Here is a 21,341-nt window from a genome sequence, read left to right on the forward strand (position 1 = left end):
GGATGCATGGGCTGCACTAGTCCATTGTTCTGGCTTGCCTGCATGTTTGTTTGCTTGTTGTTGTCCCTCTCCTGTTTAAAAAAGGAGAAAGAACAGCAGCAGAAACCAAAGCAAACCCAAACTGAATTTGCTTGCTCTTGAAGGCAAGAATCTTTGCTTTTACAGGTCCTGTGAGTTTGACATCTGATGACTTGTCCCAGGATGATGTGAAGGTACAGATTTCTCCTTATACAAATAACTAAGTTCTCTTTAGGCTCAGGAACAGCAACCTCTGCTTGCCTGAGCACCTCCCAGAGCTAATAAGTAAATGACTGCTGTGTGCCAGGTAACATTTCCTGTCCATTCCTATTCTGTGGGAATACTGCATGTGTAAATGGTTGTCATTTGAAGGATTCTGTTCTGTGGTTGTGGGCCAGAAAGCTGGGCCAGAGAAGCATGCTCAACTTTTGGACCATAAATTTCATGTTTATGGTCATTCCTAGTGCCTTCTAGCTCTTCTGTTAGTCTGTGGGGACAAAATTTGTCTCCTGTGAGCATGTACTTCATCCCAGAGGTGGAGTGGCTTACTGCACCTAGAGCAATCCACCTATGGTAACGTAATCCTTAACAGAGAAAAAATGTTTGCTGTAGGAAAAATGACAGTTCCCATTACCTTTTAGATGGAGCCATCTAACAGCTTTTGGGAAGAAACTGCATTTTTGAGAAATATCTTTCTTCTTAATCAACAGTATTTGAATCTTTTATTCTGCTTTTAACTTATATGTGTCTCTTTGTAAAACTAGAAAATCTGTCTCAGCATTATTTTGTTTGTTTGTTTGTTTGTTTTTCTTAGCACCTTTTAAAGCAGGATATTGATTATTAGCACAATGAAAATAAATTAGAATGACAAACAAAATCTGGCAAAATCTGGTAGAGGTACTATCTCTTCATGCTCAGTGACTACTGATCTTTTTCAGTAACATTTGAGCTTTGGAAATGTTGGACTGCCACTTCTGTTGCATCATGATTTTGAATATGATGTCTGTAGTTATTTTTTGAAGTGCCAGTTTAAAGCAGTTTGGCCATTTCTTTGGGATTCAAGTGCTGTTAGTATTATCTTGTATCATCTCAAAATGGTATCTCTGCATTTTGCATGCATTATGCAGATAACATACATTGAGGCAGACTGTGGCAGCTCAGAAGTGTTACTAGGAATTAAAAAGTTCTGGTATTCTATTAATTGTCTCTTATTTTGAGATAGCAGAAGGGCTGTAGTTGACTCTACGAAGGGTGAACTACCCTATAATACTTCTGTAGGCACAGGCAATTCAGGCACTGAAGATGGAGCTGTCTCAGAAATGACTTTTTCCTCCAGACTGCTGTAGTGGCTGCTCTACGTACAGCTGAATTTTGTAGGGGAAGAATAGGCTGAAATCTGGAGTTTGTGTGGAAAGTAGTATGGTCTCTTCTTCGATGATGCATTTGAACCCGTAAGGTCATCACTACAGTTCATCTTCATTAGTCTGGGAGCGGCATGCTGTATCTGTTGCCTTTTTAAAAATGGCTAAAATGAAATAACTGCTGCTTGACTGTGCTTGAACTGAATTCTGAAAGCCTGAAGCACATCCTACGACTAAGTGCAAATATAACTAGTCATCTTCAAAGATCTAGCTGATGTTTTCTCTTTCTAGCCTTTCCATGGTGCTGTGGTTCCTTGTAAAGAAATTGAAGATAATGTCCTGTTAGACGTAGGTAAGAAATAATTAACTATTTTGAATTCCAGAGAGCTATGGATGTGTGCTGTGATGCTGAACACACGCAAGGTGGTGTTTTTAAGAAGCCTGAATGTCACTGACATTGCAACATAACTTGGCAGAAGACCAAATGAATTCTATCTCTGTATGCTTCTAGTGTACATATGTAGCCTATGCAAGAGTATCACGGTAGCCTCAAATTTTTTCAGCAGTGTATTAACTGTTGTATGAATTACAGTCTTGAAAACTATTTCTAATAGAATTGTAGAATCATTAGGGTAGGAAAGACCTCTAAGATCAACTAGTCCACTGTCAACTGTCAGCCCATCACCAACATGCCCACTAACCATGTGCCTCAGTGCCACATCTCCACAGCTCTTGAATGGCTCCGGGAATGTTGACTCCACCTCCTCCCTGCACAGCCTGTGCCAGTGCCTCATTGCTTGTTAAGAGAAATTTTTCCTAATGTTCAACCTGAACCTCCTCTAGTGCAATTTGAGGCCATTACTTCTTTATCTGTGGCTAGTTATCTGGGAGAAGAGTCTGACCTCAACCTCAGTATAACCTCCAATATAGTCAACATATGTGACTGTATATTAAATGAAGCACGGAATGTGTAGACAGTGCAAAGTGTAGAGCCATAAGGGCTCTATCATATTAAGACTGTGTATTTAGGAAATGAAACTCACAATGGAAACTTGAGTGTTTTCAAGTTTGTCATAAGCTCCAATGGTGAGGTGCGTACAGGATCTCATGCAAGGCAAAGCAGGGAGGAAAAAGATGAGGACCTGAGCTCCACCTCTGGAGCTGCTGTGCCAGGCAGAGGCTTGCCTGTGATCCTGTGCTGAGCCCAAATGATGGCATTTCAGATTACCCACCTGCAGGCTCCAGTGGCTGCAAAACAAAGGGTTGCTGTGTGTTCGTGTGCATGAATGGAGAAATTATATGCTACAAATGGGCTGGCATCAACTAAGAGGCGTGTAAGGTAAGAACATGGGTTACTTTAACAATCTCTCATTAAAATCATCATCTAGCTCTCATATTTTCTAATTGTAGTTAGGTCGAACGCCTGTACTGCATCAAGTCCATAAGTCCATCATGCTGGTCTATTCTCCTATTGAAGGAATATGGGAGCTGTATAAGGGTATTCAGTGTAGTAGTGAAAATGTTTATCCTGCATGGTTATCCTGCCTTCAGTGCTTTTGTGAATAGCACAGGGTAGCAGTCCTTGTCTTGCACAAAAACACAGTGCATATGCTTGAGATGGTAGTGCCCATATGATCAATTAGTTTTCATCAAAGAAGACCAAAGTGTTGGACTGGATCTCGGCATAGGAGGGAGTGGAACCATTAGGGAGTGATTATGGTTTACTCATCTGAAGCCACATCAGCTCCAGTCTCAGCTCTAGTTACACCATCTGGAGAGGGCAGAAGATAGCTGAAAATCTGGCAGAGTAGAAATTCTCCACCCTGAAATCTTAGCTGATAGATCTCTTTCTTACCCTTAAATGCCTTTTCCTTTTAAGGCATCATTTGCACAGGGTGGGATGTGACAGCTGGAACAGGAGCCAGGCCCTCTGGCATCAGACCAGCTCTCACTCTCCTCTTGGATGCTTGAATGGGAGCTGCAGGCAAATCCTGGGTCCTCTGCAGAAAGCAAGCAAGAGCCTTTGGCCATGGTTCGGACAGCTAGTGAGGAGTGGAGAAATGTAGATTCTCAAAGGATCTTTTGGTTGAAAAAAATAATATGTGCACGCAACTTGGATCAAGATTTATGTGTCTAAAATTTGATGTATTACTTAGGTCTCTTATGTACGTGTAAAATTCAATTATAAATATGTAGGTGAATGTGTTCATATATATCTCTATGTATGGATGTGTACATGTAGATCTTTTGTCCTTAGCATATGCTCAGTTTATATTAAACTCAGAAGGCTTACCTATTGTACCTCCCATCTGAAAATGAACCTATCTTCTGTTTCTTTGTGTGTTTTTTTTTCTAAATTTTGATTACCTTTTAGTATACTTAAGAGATTGACTTTTACGTGGTGAACCTTCAGTAGTCTGTTCTTCTTGTTTTAGAAGTAAATTGGCATAGATGAAAATGTGCTCATCTCTCATGAGGACTGGAGCATGGGCCTCATTGCTGGCTATGTCTTGTGCTTTCCTCACCTATCTTCTATCAGAGTACTGAGCTTGGCTGAAATGCTTACAGTATAGACATATGGTGAGATTTTGCTATTGACATCAGCAGAACCTGGAGGGCTTCCAGTCTGCACTGTGTGTGAGAGCTGATGAGTTTGGAGTGCAAACTGGAGAGTAAAGGGGCTGCCAGGAGTGCACTAAAAGGTGGAGGTAGGGAGGGACAAAGAAGTGTGGAAGTAGGGTTTGATGACAACCGAAAATGTATAAGTTGGCTAATGCTGTTTTTATTGGTTTGTTTGAATATAAAAAACTGTATAATCCTTTAACCTGACTCACATAACCATACTGCTAAATTTTATAGTTTTATTACTCTGGGTTGTTTTGAACTACTATTTAAAAACTTGTTTGCTTGGCATTGTTGTTAAATGGCAGCATGTTTGTCAGGAAGGGCACACAGTGGGGAATAAGCAACGAAATGGAAGTGGTTGTCAGTGGGGGAGAGGAAGCGGGAAAACAGCTAAGGGGGCTGAGTAAAGAAGAATGAATAGAAACAAGCAAACTCTGGAATCTTACTGGGAAGTTGGATGTGTAAATCAAAGAGGACTTCTAAAAGCAAGAACACCAGCACTCTTTGAATAAATGTGTTTGTCTGCTGCTTCTCTCTGCTTTTCCCATATGGTTTCAGAAGCCCTTTCCAAAGATCCAGGAAGGGTTCCCTGGTTCCTGCTGCCTATTTTCTTCCCCACCTTTCCCTTTCAAACATAACTGCTGTGGCCCTTTCCCAACATCCAACAAACTTTTGGGGGTATATCTCAGGGGTGCTTGCAGAAGTTGGTAGGGTACTGATAGGGTTCCAGCTTGTTCCTTGTCTTCATCTTTGGTTTGGGACTTGGCTGCCTCAGGCAATGTTCAAGTTTCAGAGTTCAGTTTTGATAATAGCTCCCCTTTGCCTTTGCTGCACAAGAGGCTCCAGTCATCCTAGGTGGAAGGTATACTCAGTGGTTCCATGTTGGTGGGTGCTGGGGAGGAAGGGTGCATATGGGAAGCGACATGATGTCTCAGATGGGGGATTGGGACCAAACTGTGAGCACAAGAGGATGCTAGAGCAGGGCGAACACACAGACTGTTGAATTCAATGCCAGAGTCACACCTGCCAATCTTCTTTCCTCTTTCTACTGGAAGTTGTTAGAGATCTGTTTTGTGTTTAGAAGGAAAAAAGAAAGAAAAAAAAAAAAAAAAGAAAAAAAAAGACTTTTTTTCAGTGAAAGAAGACACAAAGAAGACACACTGGAAAGATTGAGAGAGGAGAAACAATATCCAGTTGGGGAGAGTGAATGAAATAAACAAAAAGGGAAGCAAGAAAAATAGAAGTTTTTTTCTCTTTCAATGTTAAGCATATGTATTACTGCCAACCATTGTCATCTTCAAGAGTAAGCAGCCCTGTTCACTTTGGAATAGACTCTAGGAGGTGGCAGCTGAATGCTGTTACTATTGGGCATGTGACGATGTTAGCAGGGCAAGTGTTTTTAAACAGTTATAATTCCTTCCTGTTTTTCATAGCCAGTTTGGAAAGAGGATGTTCTTACGGCCATTTACAAAGCTGCAAAGATTTCTTTTTTCCAACAAGAAAAATCTAAGCTCCTAGTTTTTCTTCCAAGAAAATATAACTTCAGGAAGGCAGGAAAATTTTTCAAAATATTTTTCCTGCTCTTCCAGTTACAGTGTCAGTGACCTACTGGTGTCTGTCTAATCTATTCTGTTTGCTCTGCTAGCAAAAGTGAAAAAGTTTTGCAAGCAAGCCAGGTTTTTCACTTTGGGAGATAAAAATACCGATGCCAAGTTTTTGGCAGTTCTGTGTATGTGGCCAGGCAGCTTCGAAACATTTTGAGTAGAATCTGTCCTTTGATTTTCATGGTTCCTCAGAAATCCCAGTCTAACCACAGATCGGTTTAAGGAACAGAACATAACAAACTTCTTCTCTGTGGAAACCAGTAGGACGGCACTGTAATCTTTAGAGAGTCTGGTTTTAATGTTGCTTTTCTGTTCTTTTTTAAATTAGATTTCCTTACCATGATTCGTAAGACTTAAAAGTTTGTTTTTCATAAATACAAAGAAATCGCAGCCTTTCTATCTGGAGCCCTGCTTTTATACAGCTTTTATTAGGTCTTCAAAATGCTTAGTTCTACTGACTCAGGTTAGATATTTCAGTTCTGTTTTTGTTTTTTATTTATTTGCTAGTTTGATTCTCTATCTTTTTATCATTTGCTTTTAGGTTTTAGCATGAGATGAAGACACTGCAATATTAAACTGATTGGAGATGTGCTGAAAAAATTCAGGAGTATTGGTTTGCAGTAAAAGGAGACTCTTTATACATAAAACTCATTCTTACTGGAAAAGTAGTTGGTTTGAAAGTTGTGAAGAAAAAGCTATCTGAAGAAAACTGCAGAGTTACTACTGCATCTGTCTTATAATGACTTTGTGGGGCTTTTTTCGCTGTGCAAAACCTTTGCATAGTTCCTTGCATCTTGGGGAAGAGAGGCTTAACTTGGGGCTCTTTCAGAAACAATCTTTCAGCAAGATGCGGTTGGTTCTTGTTTATTTCAGTAGATAAAGCATTTTCCTGCTTGTTTGAACTTGAACATTGAAGATAGCTGAATAGTTGAGACTTCAGAAGTTGTGGGAAGTAAAGTCTTCCTGGGATGTGAGCCTGAAGTTAGCTTAATTAATAAGCTGTGGAGAAATCTGGAAGAAGCAGCATTAAATGTTGAAACAAGCTTGCTCTTACTTCTTTGAGTTTCCTCCACTCTTGAGTTTCTGAGACATTGTAATTCAAGTTAACCTCAGAAGGAAGACAGAAAGAAAAATGAACAAACTACAAACATGTGCTGTCTGGCTTCCCAGAACTCGTCCTCTCTGCCTAAAATCGAAAACAAATTTGCTCAACAAAATAATCCTTCAAAAAGAGGCTTTTTTTTTTCCTGATGTTTAAATAAGCTCTTTCGCCTGTCTTCTGCCCAGACTCATTTCATGCTAACGCAAATAAACAATCTGGGATATATCTAATTCAAATCTTCAAATTTGAAATAAATTCCAGAAATGCATTTCGAAGAGAACAGTTGTAGCCTTGAAAATGAGCAGATGACCACACTTTCAACTTTTTTCCTCCTTGAGAATCAGCTCTGCCACTGAAATCTTTCCTGAAACATGGAAAACTGAATTTAAATGGAACGAGTCTTTACTGACCTTTTTGGCAGCACAGCCTGCCAGCATAATTGTAGACTCAACAACCAAGTCACTGGCGAAACTTCATTGTGAGCAAGGTCCAATTCAAACTTTGGTATGCTTTCATGTATGGCCATGTGCATTCTCTGTGTTACCTGGGCTTGTGCAGTGTTCCGTGCAGCAGAAACCAGGAGAAGGTTTCTGTTGACTCTAGCCCTTAATTCTCAAATTTTTTGCAAATAAACTCAGGGGACCTTTTCATCATGGTGTGAGACAAACAGCAATGGGCTTTTTTGTCCACATTTGACTGTACATCCTAGCTGCCCTTTTGGTGTGAGTAGATATGGACAAGAAGAACATTCAGTCAAAGTATCTCTTTATGTGCTTTGTTGGAACTGATTAGTGATTGTTTCACGAGTCAGGGCATACTGACCGCTGTCGCATGAAAGTATATTAATGAGCTTGTTACCCTTCACTGAAATCGTTATCCTAAACCACATCAGGTGAATGGTACTGGTTTAAAAAAAAAATGGAGAAAGCATGAGTGAGTCATGAGCTAGACTTCAGAAAACTCTGATTCTGAGGAGCACTGTGAAACCATAGCAGCAGTACAGTACTGGCTGACATGCAACTTTTGGGACAAAGGCAGTGTATTTGTCCAGTGATTCTTTGGAACTGGACTCAGAGTTGGGTAGAGGTGGTGCTTTGCCTTAGCTGGGTAGAGTGAGCACTTCTTCATCCCAGTATCTTGGGTGTTCTCCACAGATTTTGCAGTATAGTTTTTGCAAAATTATTTTAAATTTTTAAAGGTTAATTGCTACTTTAATTTAGCCAAGAAGCAACATTTAACTATCACCACTTAAGAACAGTTGCTTTTCAAACAAAAGATAAGTATTGGTAATAGGGCTTTGTAGAGCAGTGCAGCTTTCACTGAATATCAAAAGCATGGTGTTTTTAACAGGAAAATGTTGTTCTTGTCATGATTATTCTAGTTGCAGCTGTCAGCCTACTGTCAGAGAAAAAAAAATATAGAACAATCATAAAAATTTATTTCATAGTTCACATACTAATTAAAAATGTATCTTTAGTGTACACTTTAGGAGTAAGATATAAGTTTAGATGGCATGTTCTCCTTTCAGTCTGGATGGTTAATAACTCTGTGCTTCTGTGTGTGCTGTCTGGGGTTAGTAAAATTGTTCGTCCATGTGGAAGTAAATGCAATGGAGCATTAAAGTGCTCTGACTGGCAATCTAGCTTGAAGCAATCCTAAACGCAGTGCACGCAAACTGGCTCTGCTTCTTCAGTAGCCTGCCATGACTTGAATCCTTCAGTGAACTTATGCGTCTATGTACAACAACCTTTTTAGAGGCAAGCCAAGAGTTCTGCTCTAACTAAGCAAGGACTGTGTAAACCTACTCTGTTGGTTTATACTAGTGTCCAAGAAATTGCACAGTGAAAGAAATAAGACAATGAAAAATCAATCCAAATGTATAGTTCCACATTTATTTTATTTTCCATTGATATTTCTGATGTCATGATAGACAGACATATCACTGGTAGGAGATGCTCATTGCAGAAAAGGGACCTCTGTATTGGGTAGGTTTTGTTACTAGGTGCTTGAATAGAAAAGTGAAGAACACTCAGAAAAGATGCGAGTGGTAGATGAGGGACTGAGGGTTCAGGACCATTTAGTCTTATAACAGCTTTGATGAGTTTGCCTTCAACCAGGGGTATGCTTTTCTGTAAACTGGTGATGAGAGGAAGAGACTCTGAGATGTTAAATACTAATGCTTTTTCATTCTTTTGAAACCACTACCCTTGTAGCATGAAATGTATTTGCAGTGGGATGTCTGCAGTGCAGGAAGGTCACCGGTCCCTCTTTCTCTCCTGTGGTCTTCCTTGCTCCATTCTACTCACAAGTGAGACGGGACAGGGAGCTTGAACATCATGCTAACGACAGAGATGGGATTGATCAAATACTATCAAACTTTGGACAGTGATGGTAGCCACTGAATGCCTGCCTGTACCTTTTGGAATCTACTGCTGAGAAATATGTATTCCAAGCTGCTGTACTGCCTGTGACCAGCCTTCACAGATCTCTTTTTCTTGTGCACAGAATAAGGAAGTAAATACACTGAAAAAGACAGTTCTGTAAACTAAATGCATGAATCACCAAACAGTAAGAAAAATAATAAAAAGCAAGCTGGGGAGTCCATATGTCAAGATCTTAAGGATCTCGACAATGTTTTTGTGTTTTTCAGTGTATTTATTGATGGTTTGGGAAAGGGAGAGGGGGAAGCAACAGAGATGTGACAAAGTTTTCTAGCAGATCTAGTCTAAAGTTTCATAAGGAAGACCAAAGTGTTTGGAAGAGACGGAAGGTGGTAAAACTTGTGTGACAAGCTGGCCTGTTTGAACTGTGATGCTGTTGCTGAAAGCAACCTGCAAAATCACCCTGTAATTGCTTTGGGCAGGTGGAAAGAGCATTTTGGTTGGAGTGCATGGGATCTGGCTGGTAGCGTTATACTTTCAGTCACTTTTATCTGCATCTGCTGAATTTTCAATACAGTAATGAAGTCTCCTGTCAGGCAATGAAAATGTTTTGCCCGGGTGGAATGGTAATGTGTGGCGATGATGTTGTCATGGAAGTGACAATAGTAAAGCCACACATGCCTGCTGATCGTACAAGTTGCTATTGAGGAGCACATAGCTCTTTGTATGGTATCTTTCCTTGTTAGAGCCTTCTCCAGTTTTTGAAAATGATTGCAGGCCATGTTAGTCCTGGGGCAGAATCAAGCTGAAGGAAACCAACTTCATTCTTTAATACTGGGGAATAACTTCTAGAACAGACGACAGTGCATTTCTGACAAAGCCAGCACAAGCCATTCTTATTATCCCTATCAAGGTTGGAGATGGTCAGCATTTGTTTCTGGACTTGTTAGCCCTGCATAGCTCTGCTTTCCACACAGTGTAGGTCTGTTCTCCATCACATGCAGATCTGCTTTCCATCTGCAAAGGGGGAACCTAACTCAAAGGGGTTTTCTCTGTCTGTCCTGCTGGAGTGAAATTCTAGCCATGGGCCTGATTTAGCAGTATTTCAGAACAGGCCACACAGTACTGTGCCATGAAGCTCTGCATGCTCTGGAGCAGTCAGGGTGCTGTTCCATGCAAACTGCGGGTAGTAGAGACATTCCAGTACTTCCTTCCATCTTGCTGTGAGCTGATGGGGTGGTCAGACAATATACAATAGACTGTAATGTCTCTGAAAAACATTTATATCATGCGGGCATGTTTTGGCTAGCTTTGGGTGAAAGAATTTAGAACGTTACATTAGTATTTATCAAAAGCATTAGCCTTAGGTAATGTGCACAAAAAGCATTTGTTCTTTATCTTCCCATCTATACCTTGGTATACATAATTGAAAACATTTTTAAAGAATGATGAGGTTAATATTTTCCATCTAGAAAGCTGCCAGATCTCTGTGCCAGCTGCATGCAAATGCCACCACTGAAATGCTGCCACTTTGGAAATGATTAGTGGCAGGTGAGACATAGATTGGATCATCCCGCAAAAGTGCAAGAATAGGAAGAAAAATATTTTTATCTGTAGACAATAAGGCAAAGCCCTTCTTTATGGCAAAAAGCATCGTGAGGTCTTTAATGACTGCATAGAGGAACTCTGCGGGCCAGGAAAAAAAAATCTTTCTTGAGGCCTCAACAACACACATAATGTGAGTGGTATTCAATTAACCCTTCAGAAATAGGTGTTAATGTTGATAGTTTATCTGCACTTTTAAAATGCCATTGACAAATTCACATATAAGATCCTATTCACAGAAGATTATAAGAAGCATGTAAGACCTGTTCAAGAGAGAACATGAAGCAGGAGTAAGTGATCAAGTCTTTGTCACTGCAGAACTTTAACAGCTGGATTCTTCACAAGTTATGTAATAAGGTTGATGTTTAAAAATTACTTAGCAGGCCTCAATTACTCATTTGCGTTAGGAAGTTCTAAAGTAATGCTGCTGATTTAAAAGCAGGGCATAGCTGAACAGCCAGTGGAAACTTTATTGCAACAAACAGAGACCATTCAGAAGAATAAATGCCTTGGCATGTAAAATATTTTAATGCCATTAAACACATCAGCTGCATTTCCAAATGGTGAGAGTTTTGTTCAGTTCTGCTTATCCCTCCCTGGACTAATTTGAAGTGCAGAAAGGCCAGTGGAAGTGAACAAACGTATTTTTCTTGATTGTGTAAGTGAAAAAAGACAGTTGGCCTGCGTAGAGAAAAAGTTAACATTTTTCATGGACATAAGAGTGATTGCCAAAGTTGAAAGGTGAGGAATTTTAAAGCCAGTGTAAAGCATACAGTGCTCTTTGAATGTAAATCCCAGTTCTCACACAGAGTGCTGCCCCGAGTACATGTCTGGAAATGAAGTTTTTATTCGGGTTGGCATTAAACATGCCTGGTGAAAGAATGAACAAGCTTGGTTAGGGAAAACTGCTGTGGACAGGGGAAATCCTTAGTGATGAAGTAGCCAGGAAGACATTTTCTAAGCAAACAAGTTATCCAGCAAATATGCTGTGTCCTTCCCTTTTTTCTTAATCTGTGGCTGCAGCTGGAGGTAGGCAGAGGCTGCAGAGTGCAGGTGTGAAGGAGTAGATCCATCCCTACATTCCCATGCACCCTAGGGACTCATCAGGAAAGCTCCAACCTGGTATTCCAGGGAGCCAACATATATTAAAGTGGGTGCTCAAACCACGGATTTATATCCTCTATGTATTCTCAGTCATGGATCATCTGCTGTGATTCCCTAGGACTGTTAATTATATGTATAAATCAAACAAAGTCTATGGGAGTGTCTAATTTTTAAAGTGAAAGTCTAAGGCTTTGAGCGTCTGGGGCAAATTACTCTTTCCAGGCCTAACAAAGCTGGCAGGACTTCAGTTAAGGGAATGGCAGAACAATGATCAGTTTCAACTGTGCTTTGTGCAATTTGTGTACTTCATATAAAGTGTTTGTGTAATGATTATTTTGTCCCTGAAAATCTGACAGATACTTTTATAATAGGTTTTGAATTAAATTTGCATTTGAATCATGCGATCTTCTTTCAGCACATACCTTATCTCCAACTGCAGTGTGGATTGTGGAATCACTTGAAACATACTAAAAAAAGTGGCTGCAGACCTTAGCAGCCTGAAAAATAATTGAAGTGAAGTAAGGAATGTTAACAAGCTCAAATGTCATAATCTTCCAAAAACTGATATTTAAGTTGATCCACATTCCCTCTCCTCTTTTATGTGGAGCACAAAAGCGCATGCATTGTGCAGTAACTAAAGGAAATGTTTAGTGGAGCTGGTTAAGAAAGACTGGATATGTTATTTTTGCTTTAGGTCTTGTATAGTGCGTTTGAGCCTATTTAAAAAATGTAGTTTGTGTAGTGCAAAGATGTTGGGGGAAGGGATAATGAGTTCCTACTGAATACTAATTGCCTACAAGTTGTTCAGGGAGACTGTAAGAATGGAGGATTTGTTGTAAATTAGTCACTAGCTGTATTGTGCATTGCTATGAGGTGAGACCAGCACTGTAAGGGTGCCAGCTTTACAAAATCCTTATGATTCACAGTCTAACACAGTGATTGTGTAAAGCAGAAAATACTATTCAGACTAAATATTATTGGAAAGAGAACTCCCCTAATGACACTGTAATCTTTCTATATAGCACTTAGCTTTACACTCATTTGAGCTAGAAAGATGGGAGCAACAGGCTTTTGAGTGGGTTATTACTGCTTTCCAGCTGCAGCATCCCAAGGTCTGCCAAAGTCATAAACACTGTGAGGGGAGGCATTGCATGCAGTAATGTGGAGTCCAGCACGTAGATTAGAGTTCTTAGCTTTCTGTTAATCTTTGGCTCCTTCACTTCCAGCATTTTGCCTATCTTCAGTTTGAGAGTTTTTGAAAATCCCCGATTTAACGTGGGATTTGCTTTGAAAAAGCTTGCACTGGTTTGTTTACTTTTGAGACATATTTTCTCATTCCTTACTCAGCTCTTATTGTTTTCATTTACATCAAAATGGAAAGGTGAGTTAATGATTCATTGGCACACAATGACCTCTCAAATAGCTCTGGACCACGATGCAACAGCTCTACTCAAAAAGCTCTCATACTTTAGCCTCCTTGCTTCTGCCTTAACATTTGCAGCCTGATCTGTCCACATGCCTGGACGCCTGAAGAGAGCAAACATTTACAGCTTCTCCCTCCCCTGTGTTTAGTGGGCAATTTGATCCTTCTTTGTCTGTTCCTTTATTTTACATCACTCTTAGACTTGCTATTGAGAACAGCAGAGTGCAACTTTGAGAATCTGCTTGCTGCTTATTGAGCAAAAATAATGGACTCAGACTCTGATTCACCTTTTAATTACTCTTGGCCTTCCCTACCTAAGATGCGGATTCGAAGAAGGGCATCTAAACAAGGTAGAAAAAACTGTCTTCTTTTAAATAACTTTTGCTTTCAAACTCCGCCTGTTTTTCAGCCTCTGGTTTTGTGCAGGTGGCTATCAACAGCTATAATGAGGTAGATTTTCTTCTTATCAGAAATCTACCTCGCTGTAACACTTTTGTAAATAATGATACTGGAATTTGTTAGGTAAGAAGTGTTTCCTCCAAATTCTGTACAGTTCATTAAAATTGTTTTTATTTCTATACTCTCTCAAAGTTTCTTTGGACTATATATGTTGCTTTCACTAAACAGTTTGATGCTTCCAGTTTGCGGAAGGGTGTTGTAGCAGCTGCAGATAGCTCTGCTAGTTACAGTTGTTTTCATTTAAGGGAATTTTGTAACTCAAATATGTCTCAACAGCTAACAGGAAACCTTTTTAATTATGTACAGAAATCTGATCAGGGTGAAGATGAAAGTCTTGCTTTCTGTAAAAGAAAAAGATTTCAGGGTCAGTCACCCTCTTTACAAAAATCCTGGTGCAATTAGTTATTGTCCTTGGTAGAAAAGCTTCTATGAGTTAAACATTCTAAGTGTTGCCAATACGATACAGGCAGTTTTAAGGAGGTTGAAAGGCTCTGGGCAACAAATTTATGTAAGGAAGAATTAGCACTGAAAGTGTTAATGAAGACAGATATTTTTTCCTGTGTTTAGAAGTGAAGGAACGGAGTAAAATGTTAATTTATAATTCCTTCAATAAAATTGCTTTTTTGTGTGTATTTCAGAGAAGGAAAGGAAAATAACTTCAGAAAGGGAAAAGAACAAATAAGAGAAGCAAAATCCATCAGTGTCATTAAAGTCAGTGAGCCAAGAGAATGGTGTTGTTTACACAGGCTCAGACTTTGACCTTATCTTTTAGAGCAAAAAACATGTACAAAATGTACAGCATTTACAGACTTTTTCTTCATAGGGAAGTCAGGTTTTTTTGCCGAGTGCAGAGGAATTTCTATGGTGTGCATGGATTTGTACACAATTTATAAAGGTGCAAAGGGTTGCGTGTTGTGCAGTCTTTGTGTCTTGCATGAGGACTTGTTTTATCTGTAAATGTTGTAGCTGTGCACCCATGGTTATGATTGTTCTTTATTTTACCTTAGCACCTTATTTTACCTTAGTGTTACTATTTTTGTGTACTTACCTGTTATATAGCGTGGCATACACATCTTCTGTTCACATGTTCTATGTTATATCTTGGTTCCCACCCCTATTAGTAGCACACCATCACATGTCTTTTGTGTGCCCAGATGGGTGTCCGTGTGGGATTGCTGAAATGAGAAGATGCTCTGGGTGCAGGAGTGTGTGTCAGTGATAAATTCCAGTTTGTGCTTAGAGAGTGGAAATCCCAAGTGCCCATGGGGTGGGACCTGAAGCACCTCTGCAAGGGGATGGCAGGCTTGTGATCTGTCCCCACTTTGCCTTAGGAAGGATGTGTTGGTAGTTTCCTTCCCAGAGTGTGGCATGTTTTCATATGGCTGTGTGGGGCATGGAGCTGTGTCTCCTTTGAGTAGAAAGGAGTTCAGATCTCAGCGAACAAGACATAGAGCTGGCTGGAGGTAGTGTGAGATTCTTCCTCCCCACTCCAAGTCTTGAGCACTTCCTTATACACATGTATTGGGTGTTTCACCTTCACCCCCTAAACCCCTAGAATGGTCTGGAGTTGCTCCTCCTGAGAAATGGGAAATTTGTGCAGACCTCCAGTGGGAAAGTCCTAAGAAGAAAGTTGTGCTTTCCAGGTTTTAGTTTCCCACCCCAACTTCAGGTTTTGTCCTTGCTTGGATACCTTCTGGTTTTTGGGGCAGCTGTGTGGTGCAGCCCCTGCCTTGAACTCCTGGTGCTGGTTGCCCACCTTGGGTATCTGCCTCCCACATTGCAGGCTCTCTCCCTCCTGCTCAGACTGTGTGTATAGGGCATCATTAAAGGTTACTTGAGCTCAGCAGAGAATATGAACATGGCTTTCTCTTTAGTGATTGAGATCTAAGCTTTCTTCCGTGCTGAAATACCCTTACAATTATTTGTTACTTAATTTGAAATGGTCGTGAAAGGGATCTCTTCTCCCCTCCCCTCAGATGTATCTGTAAGCCTTAATTTCTCAGAACATAATGACTTGCAGAACATAATGACAGGCTTTAACAACCTCAGAGGTGCAGAAAGTGCCTGTTCCTTATGAATCCATTCCACTGTTCTGAGATTTGGGAGATAATGTGCTGAGTTCTCTCAGGCTGAAATGGGAACTGAAAGTAAACATCTTGTATTTTGAAAAAGTACTTTATGCATTGCTGCGTTAGATAAAATGAGACACCAACTTATTTTTGCCTATTTACTCAGTCATTTACTATCAGCTTCGGGGAGGGAGGTTGGAGCTGTGTATCCTATGTTGGATGGGGATGCTTTTTCCCAGTCCAGGTTTAAGTGACAAAGATCGGAGGTAATGAATAATATGTGCCTTTATCCTCTGTGTTTCTTAGTGGCTGCATTAGGAACACATCTTGAACATCTTGGATATAATTTCTAGCATACAGCTCCCCGAGTGTCTCCATGAATTGTATAGGAAACACAATGCCTGAATTTCCACACCAGAGATTGAGGCATACAAATATTCATTGTGACAACTCTGTGACATTGGCACCTCAAAGTCTTACCTTGCTTTACCCACTGTGTAATGCTATTACATACTTGCTTTTAGGAATGCTTTGCTCTTAGGAATAGTTGTACTATCTGAATGCATGCTAAGACTCCCAAGCTAGGAATGAGGATTCTTTGTTGAAAATAATCAAATAACATCTGCAGACATACTTATTGTTTCTGTCAGTGCCTAGCTAGGAATTTGTGGACTTTCTTTCCCAAATTCATATGACTACCTCTGGAATGAGAGGAGCATTTCCATAGTCATGTGTGACCCATGCGTTGTCTGCTTTTATTTTCTGACTCCATAGCACTGTTATTTCCAGTTACACATTAACCTGTGTTAGGATTGCTGGGGGTAAATGCGATGAGCTGTCTGAAAACTATTCACAGTATCTAGAGGAGGGAATTCATAATTTCTTTCCTGGCTCTCACCTTGGTCACACTGCTGTACTTCGCTTCTTCTTTGCTGTGTGCTCTCTCTGAAAATCTGAGTTTGGATTTTTGTGGGAAAAATCAGTATTATGTTCATGTGGTTTTTCAGAACAGTTCATTTAAGGCTATACATCCTTGCATGCCAATTCAAAGCCTGTTTTAAATTATTGCTGTGGTGATCATGTGTTTTCTAAAATTAATGAATTTTTATGACTTTTTTGCCTGGTAAAATGTACAGCTGAATAACTGATGACAGCTGAATAACTTCGGCTTTCTATGGTGAAGAGATGGATGGAGGGTAGGCAAAGGAAGGGCAGCTGATGTTGTCTATCTGGACTTACGCAGTGCCATTAACATGGTTCCACACCACATCGTTATCTATGTTGGAGAGATACAGGTTTGAAGGCTGGGCTATTAGGTGAATTAAGTATTGATTGCATGGGTTATGAGCCAGGTAGTTGTTGTCACTGGCTCGAAGTCCAGGTGGAGGTGGATCACAAATGGCATTCCCCAGGGGTCCACCTTGGGATCAGTGCTCTTCAGCATCTTTAGCAATGACATAGACAGTGCGATTGAGTGTACTCTCAGCAAGTTTGCTGATGACACCATGCTGAGTGGTGCAGTAGACAGTGGAAGGAAGAGATGCCATCTAGAGGGACCAGGACAGACTTAAAAAGTGGGATCATGAAATATATATAATAATATAATTATATATATAATTATAATATTATATTATAATATAATATTGTTGTGAACTACAAAATATAATGAGGTTCACAACAAGCCAAGTACAAGATTTTGTACTTGGGTCAAGGCAATCCCAGGTACGTGTACAGACTGGGAGAAGAACTCATTGAGAGGAGCCCTGCTGAGAAGGACCTGAGGGTCCTGATGGACAAAAAAGCTGGACGTGAGCCAGCAGTGTACTCTTGCAGCCCAGAAACCCAACAGTATCCTGGGCTGCATTAAAAAGGAATGGCCAGCAGGGAGAGGGAATTGATTGTCTCCCTCTGCTCGGCTCTTGTGAGGCCCCTGGAGTACTGCGTCCAGGCCTGGGTTGCTGGTACAGGAAGCATGTGGGTCCTCTGGAGCAGGTCCAGAGGAGGGCCACAAAGATGGCCAGAGGGTTGGAACACCTCTTTGATGACAAAAGGTTGAGAGAGTTGGGCTTGTTTAGCTCAGAGGAAATCTCTGGGGAAATCTCATTGCAGCCTTCCAGTACTTGAAGGGCACTGTGCTTGTTGGGTTTTTCAGTAGCCAACGGCGGAGTGAATGCTTTTGTGTCATATGTTTTCCTCACCAATCACCCTGAAGTCCATTACCAAACTCCTTGAAGTCCATTGCTATTCAGAGCTAAAACTCTTTGGGACACATTCACTGTTCAAAGAGATGCCGAAGTCTTATCTGCCTGTCCATTCACTTTACTGGAGTTTACATCTGCAATGAGAGTAACCATACTGAATGGGTAGGGGAGGCTTCTGAGATATTGCCTTTGAAAATAGATTTACTCATAACCTTGCTGGGTATTGATAATGGCACCTAGTGCAATGGGGTACTACTACCTGCTGCCATTTAAATTGGTGGAAGATAGGTAGTGTTCCCTGAGAGATTACTGGTGACTCATGCCTGCTCTTTAGGTAGGCTGGAGTTGGTTAGCAGCGTTGCAGGCATTCAGCGTGTGATGTGGGCTTTTGCTACAATTTCATTTATTTATAAACGAAGCTGGTCTTTCCAGTAGAAATAAGTTACTAGCAGAGTCAATGTGTAATTAATAATGCTGTCCCCTGCATTCAACAGAGTTTTGAAATACCTTTCCTGTTACAAAATTACTGTGATGTAGTTGGCTCTTCATGCATATTTGAAATCAAGGAAGGTGCAGGTAAGGAGGTGCAAGGGGATCATACTGTGTCACGGAGCCCAAAGTAGCCCTCTGTCTTTTGTCTTTTCACTTCAAACCCTGTGATTTCACTTTTCAAACCCAAAAGTGATTGTTTGCAGATCTCACCTTTAACAGCGGACTGAACTGGTGCATCACCCAAAAAGTATAGGTCATACTACAGCAATAATCCATAAAGATTACTGACTGGAAGTACTGAAGATAGCATATTCTGGTTAATATATCATGGTATTTGCAACAAGCTTCCTGCAGAAAATCTTACTCAGGTTGTTACTCTAGTATAGGAAGTTGTGCAAAATTTGGTGTTAAAAACTGTTATATAAGCACTAGTACAACATGGTAGGGGGTTTTTGTTGCTTCTGGCCCAAGATGTGTAAGTCACAGCATGGTCCATTAGCTGACTGCAGAGCCCCTGGAAGCAAGGACTGTGCATGGAGCAGGAGGCTGTCCCCAGAGGAGCTGCCTGGGGTTTGCACTGTGGCATTTTTAGTCCTGGGCTGATTCAGGGGATGCTTCTTCAGCTGAGCACCAAGCTGACTGCGGCCTTTGCTAGCTGTGCCCAGCAGGCTGGTACTGAGGCAGCATTGTCCGGAAAGCAGTGGGTGCTCAGGTTGGACATAGAGCCTGGCATGCTTTTCTTTAGTGGTTGATAGTTTAAGACCTGCACTCAAAAAACTTTGCTCGTCACAAGAAAGCGCTGCCTGCTTTGCTAAATCACATTTCCATTTGATTTTAACTGCTGTAGAAAACAATAGTTTATACTGTTTATAAACATTATATAAGCATTATATAATGCTTTGAGATCTTGGCAGACATAAGGAAATGGTTTGTAACTCTAGCACATCTCAAAATATCAGTCACTAAAATCATGTTTGAAGTCCTGAAGGAGGGAAGAGGAGAAATGAGAAGTATAAGGATGTTTTTAATGGTATCAGATCCCATAAGGCTTGCCAATACTAGAAACCAAATAATTCATAGTAGGCCATTTTAAATGGGAATTTCTGGTTTTCTATAAATACGGAGCTTACTGTTCTTGGGCTTTATGAGATAGGATCTTAAAATTAAAGAAAAGCTATGGTACAGAATCGTGGTTTTGGCAGCAGTCTGAGCTTTTTTTTTTTTTTTAAGGGATAAATATACCAGGTCTTGGCAAATGTAGTTTCTAATCTTCTACTTTCCACCTTTGCAGAAAATAAATTGTACTTGACGCAGACTAAGAAGGAATTGTTGCATAATTTTCAATAACAGTCAAACTGGAATTAAATTTTTTGAGAGTTTTGATTTTTGGTTATTGTGCAGAGTATGACAATTATTTTTTATCGCATTATTCTTATGCTAATCTCAGTTCACTTCCAAGGGAAATACTTGACTTACAGCATCTTAACGTAAAAAAAGTTAAATTATTAAAACTTGAATTATTTTTTAGCAGTGTGTTTTCACAAAATTAGACTTGTATTGATTTCCCTTTGTGAAGCTTTGCTCCTTCTACAATCAGAAAATGTTAGGAGGCCTTTGCTACCAGTTCAAGTGCTAGATTAGCGTATGCTCTTCATAATCAGAAGCAGTGTGAAGAGAAACGTGCCCACAGGACAGACTGATGGTGTCTGTGGCACTTAGGTTTGCTGCTGCTCAGAGCCATGAAACAGTCAGCTCATGCAGCTTTCTGTAATATCTGCAGTCAGGAGCACACTACTGAAAACTAAATCCTGAATGTCTGTTAATCACAAAATCACAAAATTGTAGGTGATTGAAGGGAACTCCAAACCCTGCTGCTGTTAAAAGTGATGTCTTAACATTTCAGCATCATGTTCAGAGATCAAATCTTGATTGGTAGCTGTCATTCTGCAAAGGCATTATTGATACCATTTTATTTTTATTCTTCTTACAATTTTATTGCTTTTTTTTTTTGCTTTTTGTTTTAGAAATCATTATGTACATACTGATTCAGGAGTAGTATTTTATTTTACTGCTTCCAGTAAGCAGAATGCCTTAGGAAAGTCATTACTTGACTGCAGATTACCTGTGTTCTGTTCATTATAATATATCAGAAATTAGATAATTAGTATGTTAGCCAGTCTCATTCCAACCCATAAATCTTGTTCTGTTTACTGTAGTTAAAATTCTGCAGCCACAGACATGTACAAAGTTCTAGCTTAGTCGGAAAATAGAAGGTTTTACTTGCCAAGTTACAGGAACACTTATTTTTAATTTATCATTTAATCATTCTATGGTAACTTTTATGATTTTTTTTTTCCAACTATTGGATTATAAGAACATTTACCAAATGTTAAGCAATTAAGAAACTGCACATTTTTGAGAGGCCTGTCATTTTCTTGGCTGGATTATATTTCTTCCTAGTAGTTTTTGTGGTGCTGTGTTTCGAATATGGAATGAGAACATGCTGATCACAAAGTGATACTTTAGTTGAGGCTGAGCAGTGATTGCAGGGAATCAAGGATTCCCTTTTCAGCTTCTCACAGTGCTCTGCCGACAAGCACTGGGGGGACTCAAGGAGATGCGAGGTGTTGGAACCTGGACTTCTGACCCAAACTGACCACAGGGATCATGCTGACCATGTGGCATCACACTCAACAATAAAACTGCTTGGGGGGGCAGCTTCTGTTTAGAGGCTGGCTGTGCTTCATTCATCAGATGCTGAGCAATTCTGTTGTGCATTACTTGTTATGTACATTCCATTAGTATTATTATGTTCCTTTTTTATCCTACTAAACTGTCTGTTATCTCATCCTTTGATATTTTTTTTTTTCCTCCTTATTGATTTTCCTTCCTATCCC

General features: G+C 40.1%; 1 protein-coding gene across 9 annotated transcripts in view; it reads left to right on the forward strand.

Annotated features, from left to right (window-relative positions):
* The window catches only part of ARHGEF28 (Rho guanine nucleotide exchange factor 28), a 127,349-nt gene that overhangs the window by 50,406 nt on the left and 55,602 nt on the right, over positions 1 to 21,341 (forward strand). For 6 of the 9 annotated variants that reach the window (XM_042825669.1, XM_042825668.1, XM_042825674.1 and 3 more), the window contains 2 exons: positions 166 to 212; positions 1,671 to 1,731. The exons of 1 other annotated variant lie outside the window; for it this stretch is intronic. In XM_042825669.1, coding sequence (XP_042681603.1) covers positions 166 to 212; positions 1,671 to 1,731 — 108 coding nt within the window. Of the gene's footprint in view, positions 1 to 165; positions 213 to 1,670; positions 1,732 to 13,337; positions 13,574 to 21,341 lie in introns of those variants that run through there. 2 more of the 9 variants (XM_042825675.1, XM_042825676.1) reach the window with 1 other exon arrangement.

Source organism: Centrocercus urophasianus, unplaced genomic scaffold, assembly GCF_019232065.1.
Source record: "Centrocercus urophasianus isolate 14NV4802_14NV808 unplaced genomic scaffold, USGS_Curo_1.0 seq_25, whole genome shotgun sequence".
Lineage (NCBI taxonomy): Eukaryota > Metazoa > Chordata > Aves > Galliformes > Phasianidae > Centrocercus > Centrocercus urophasianus.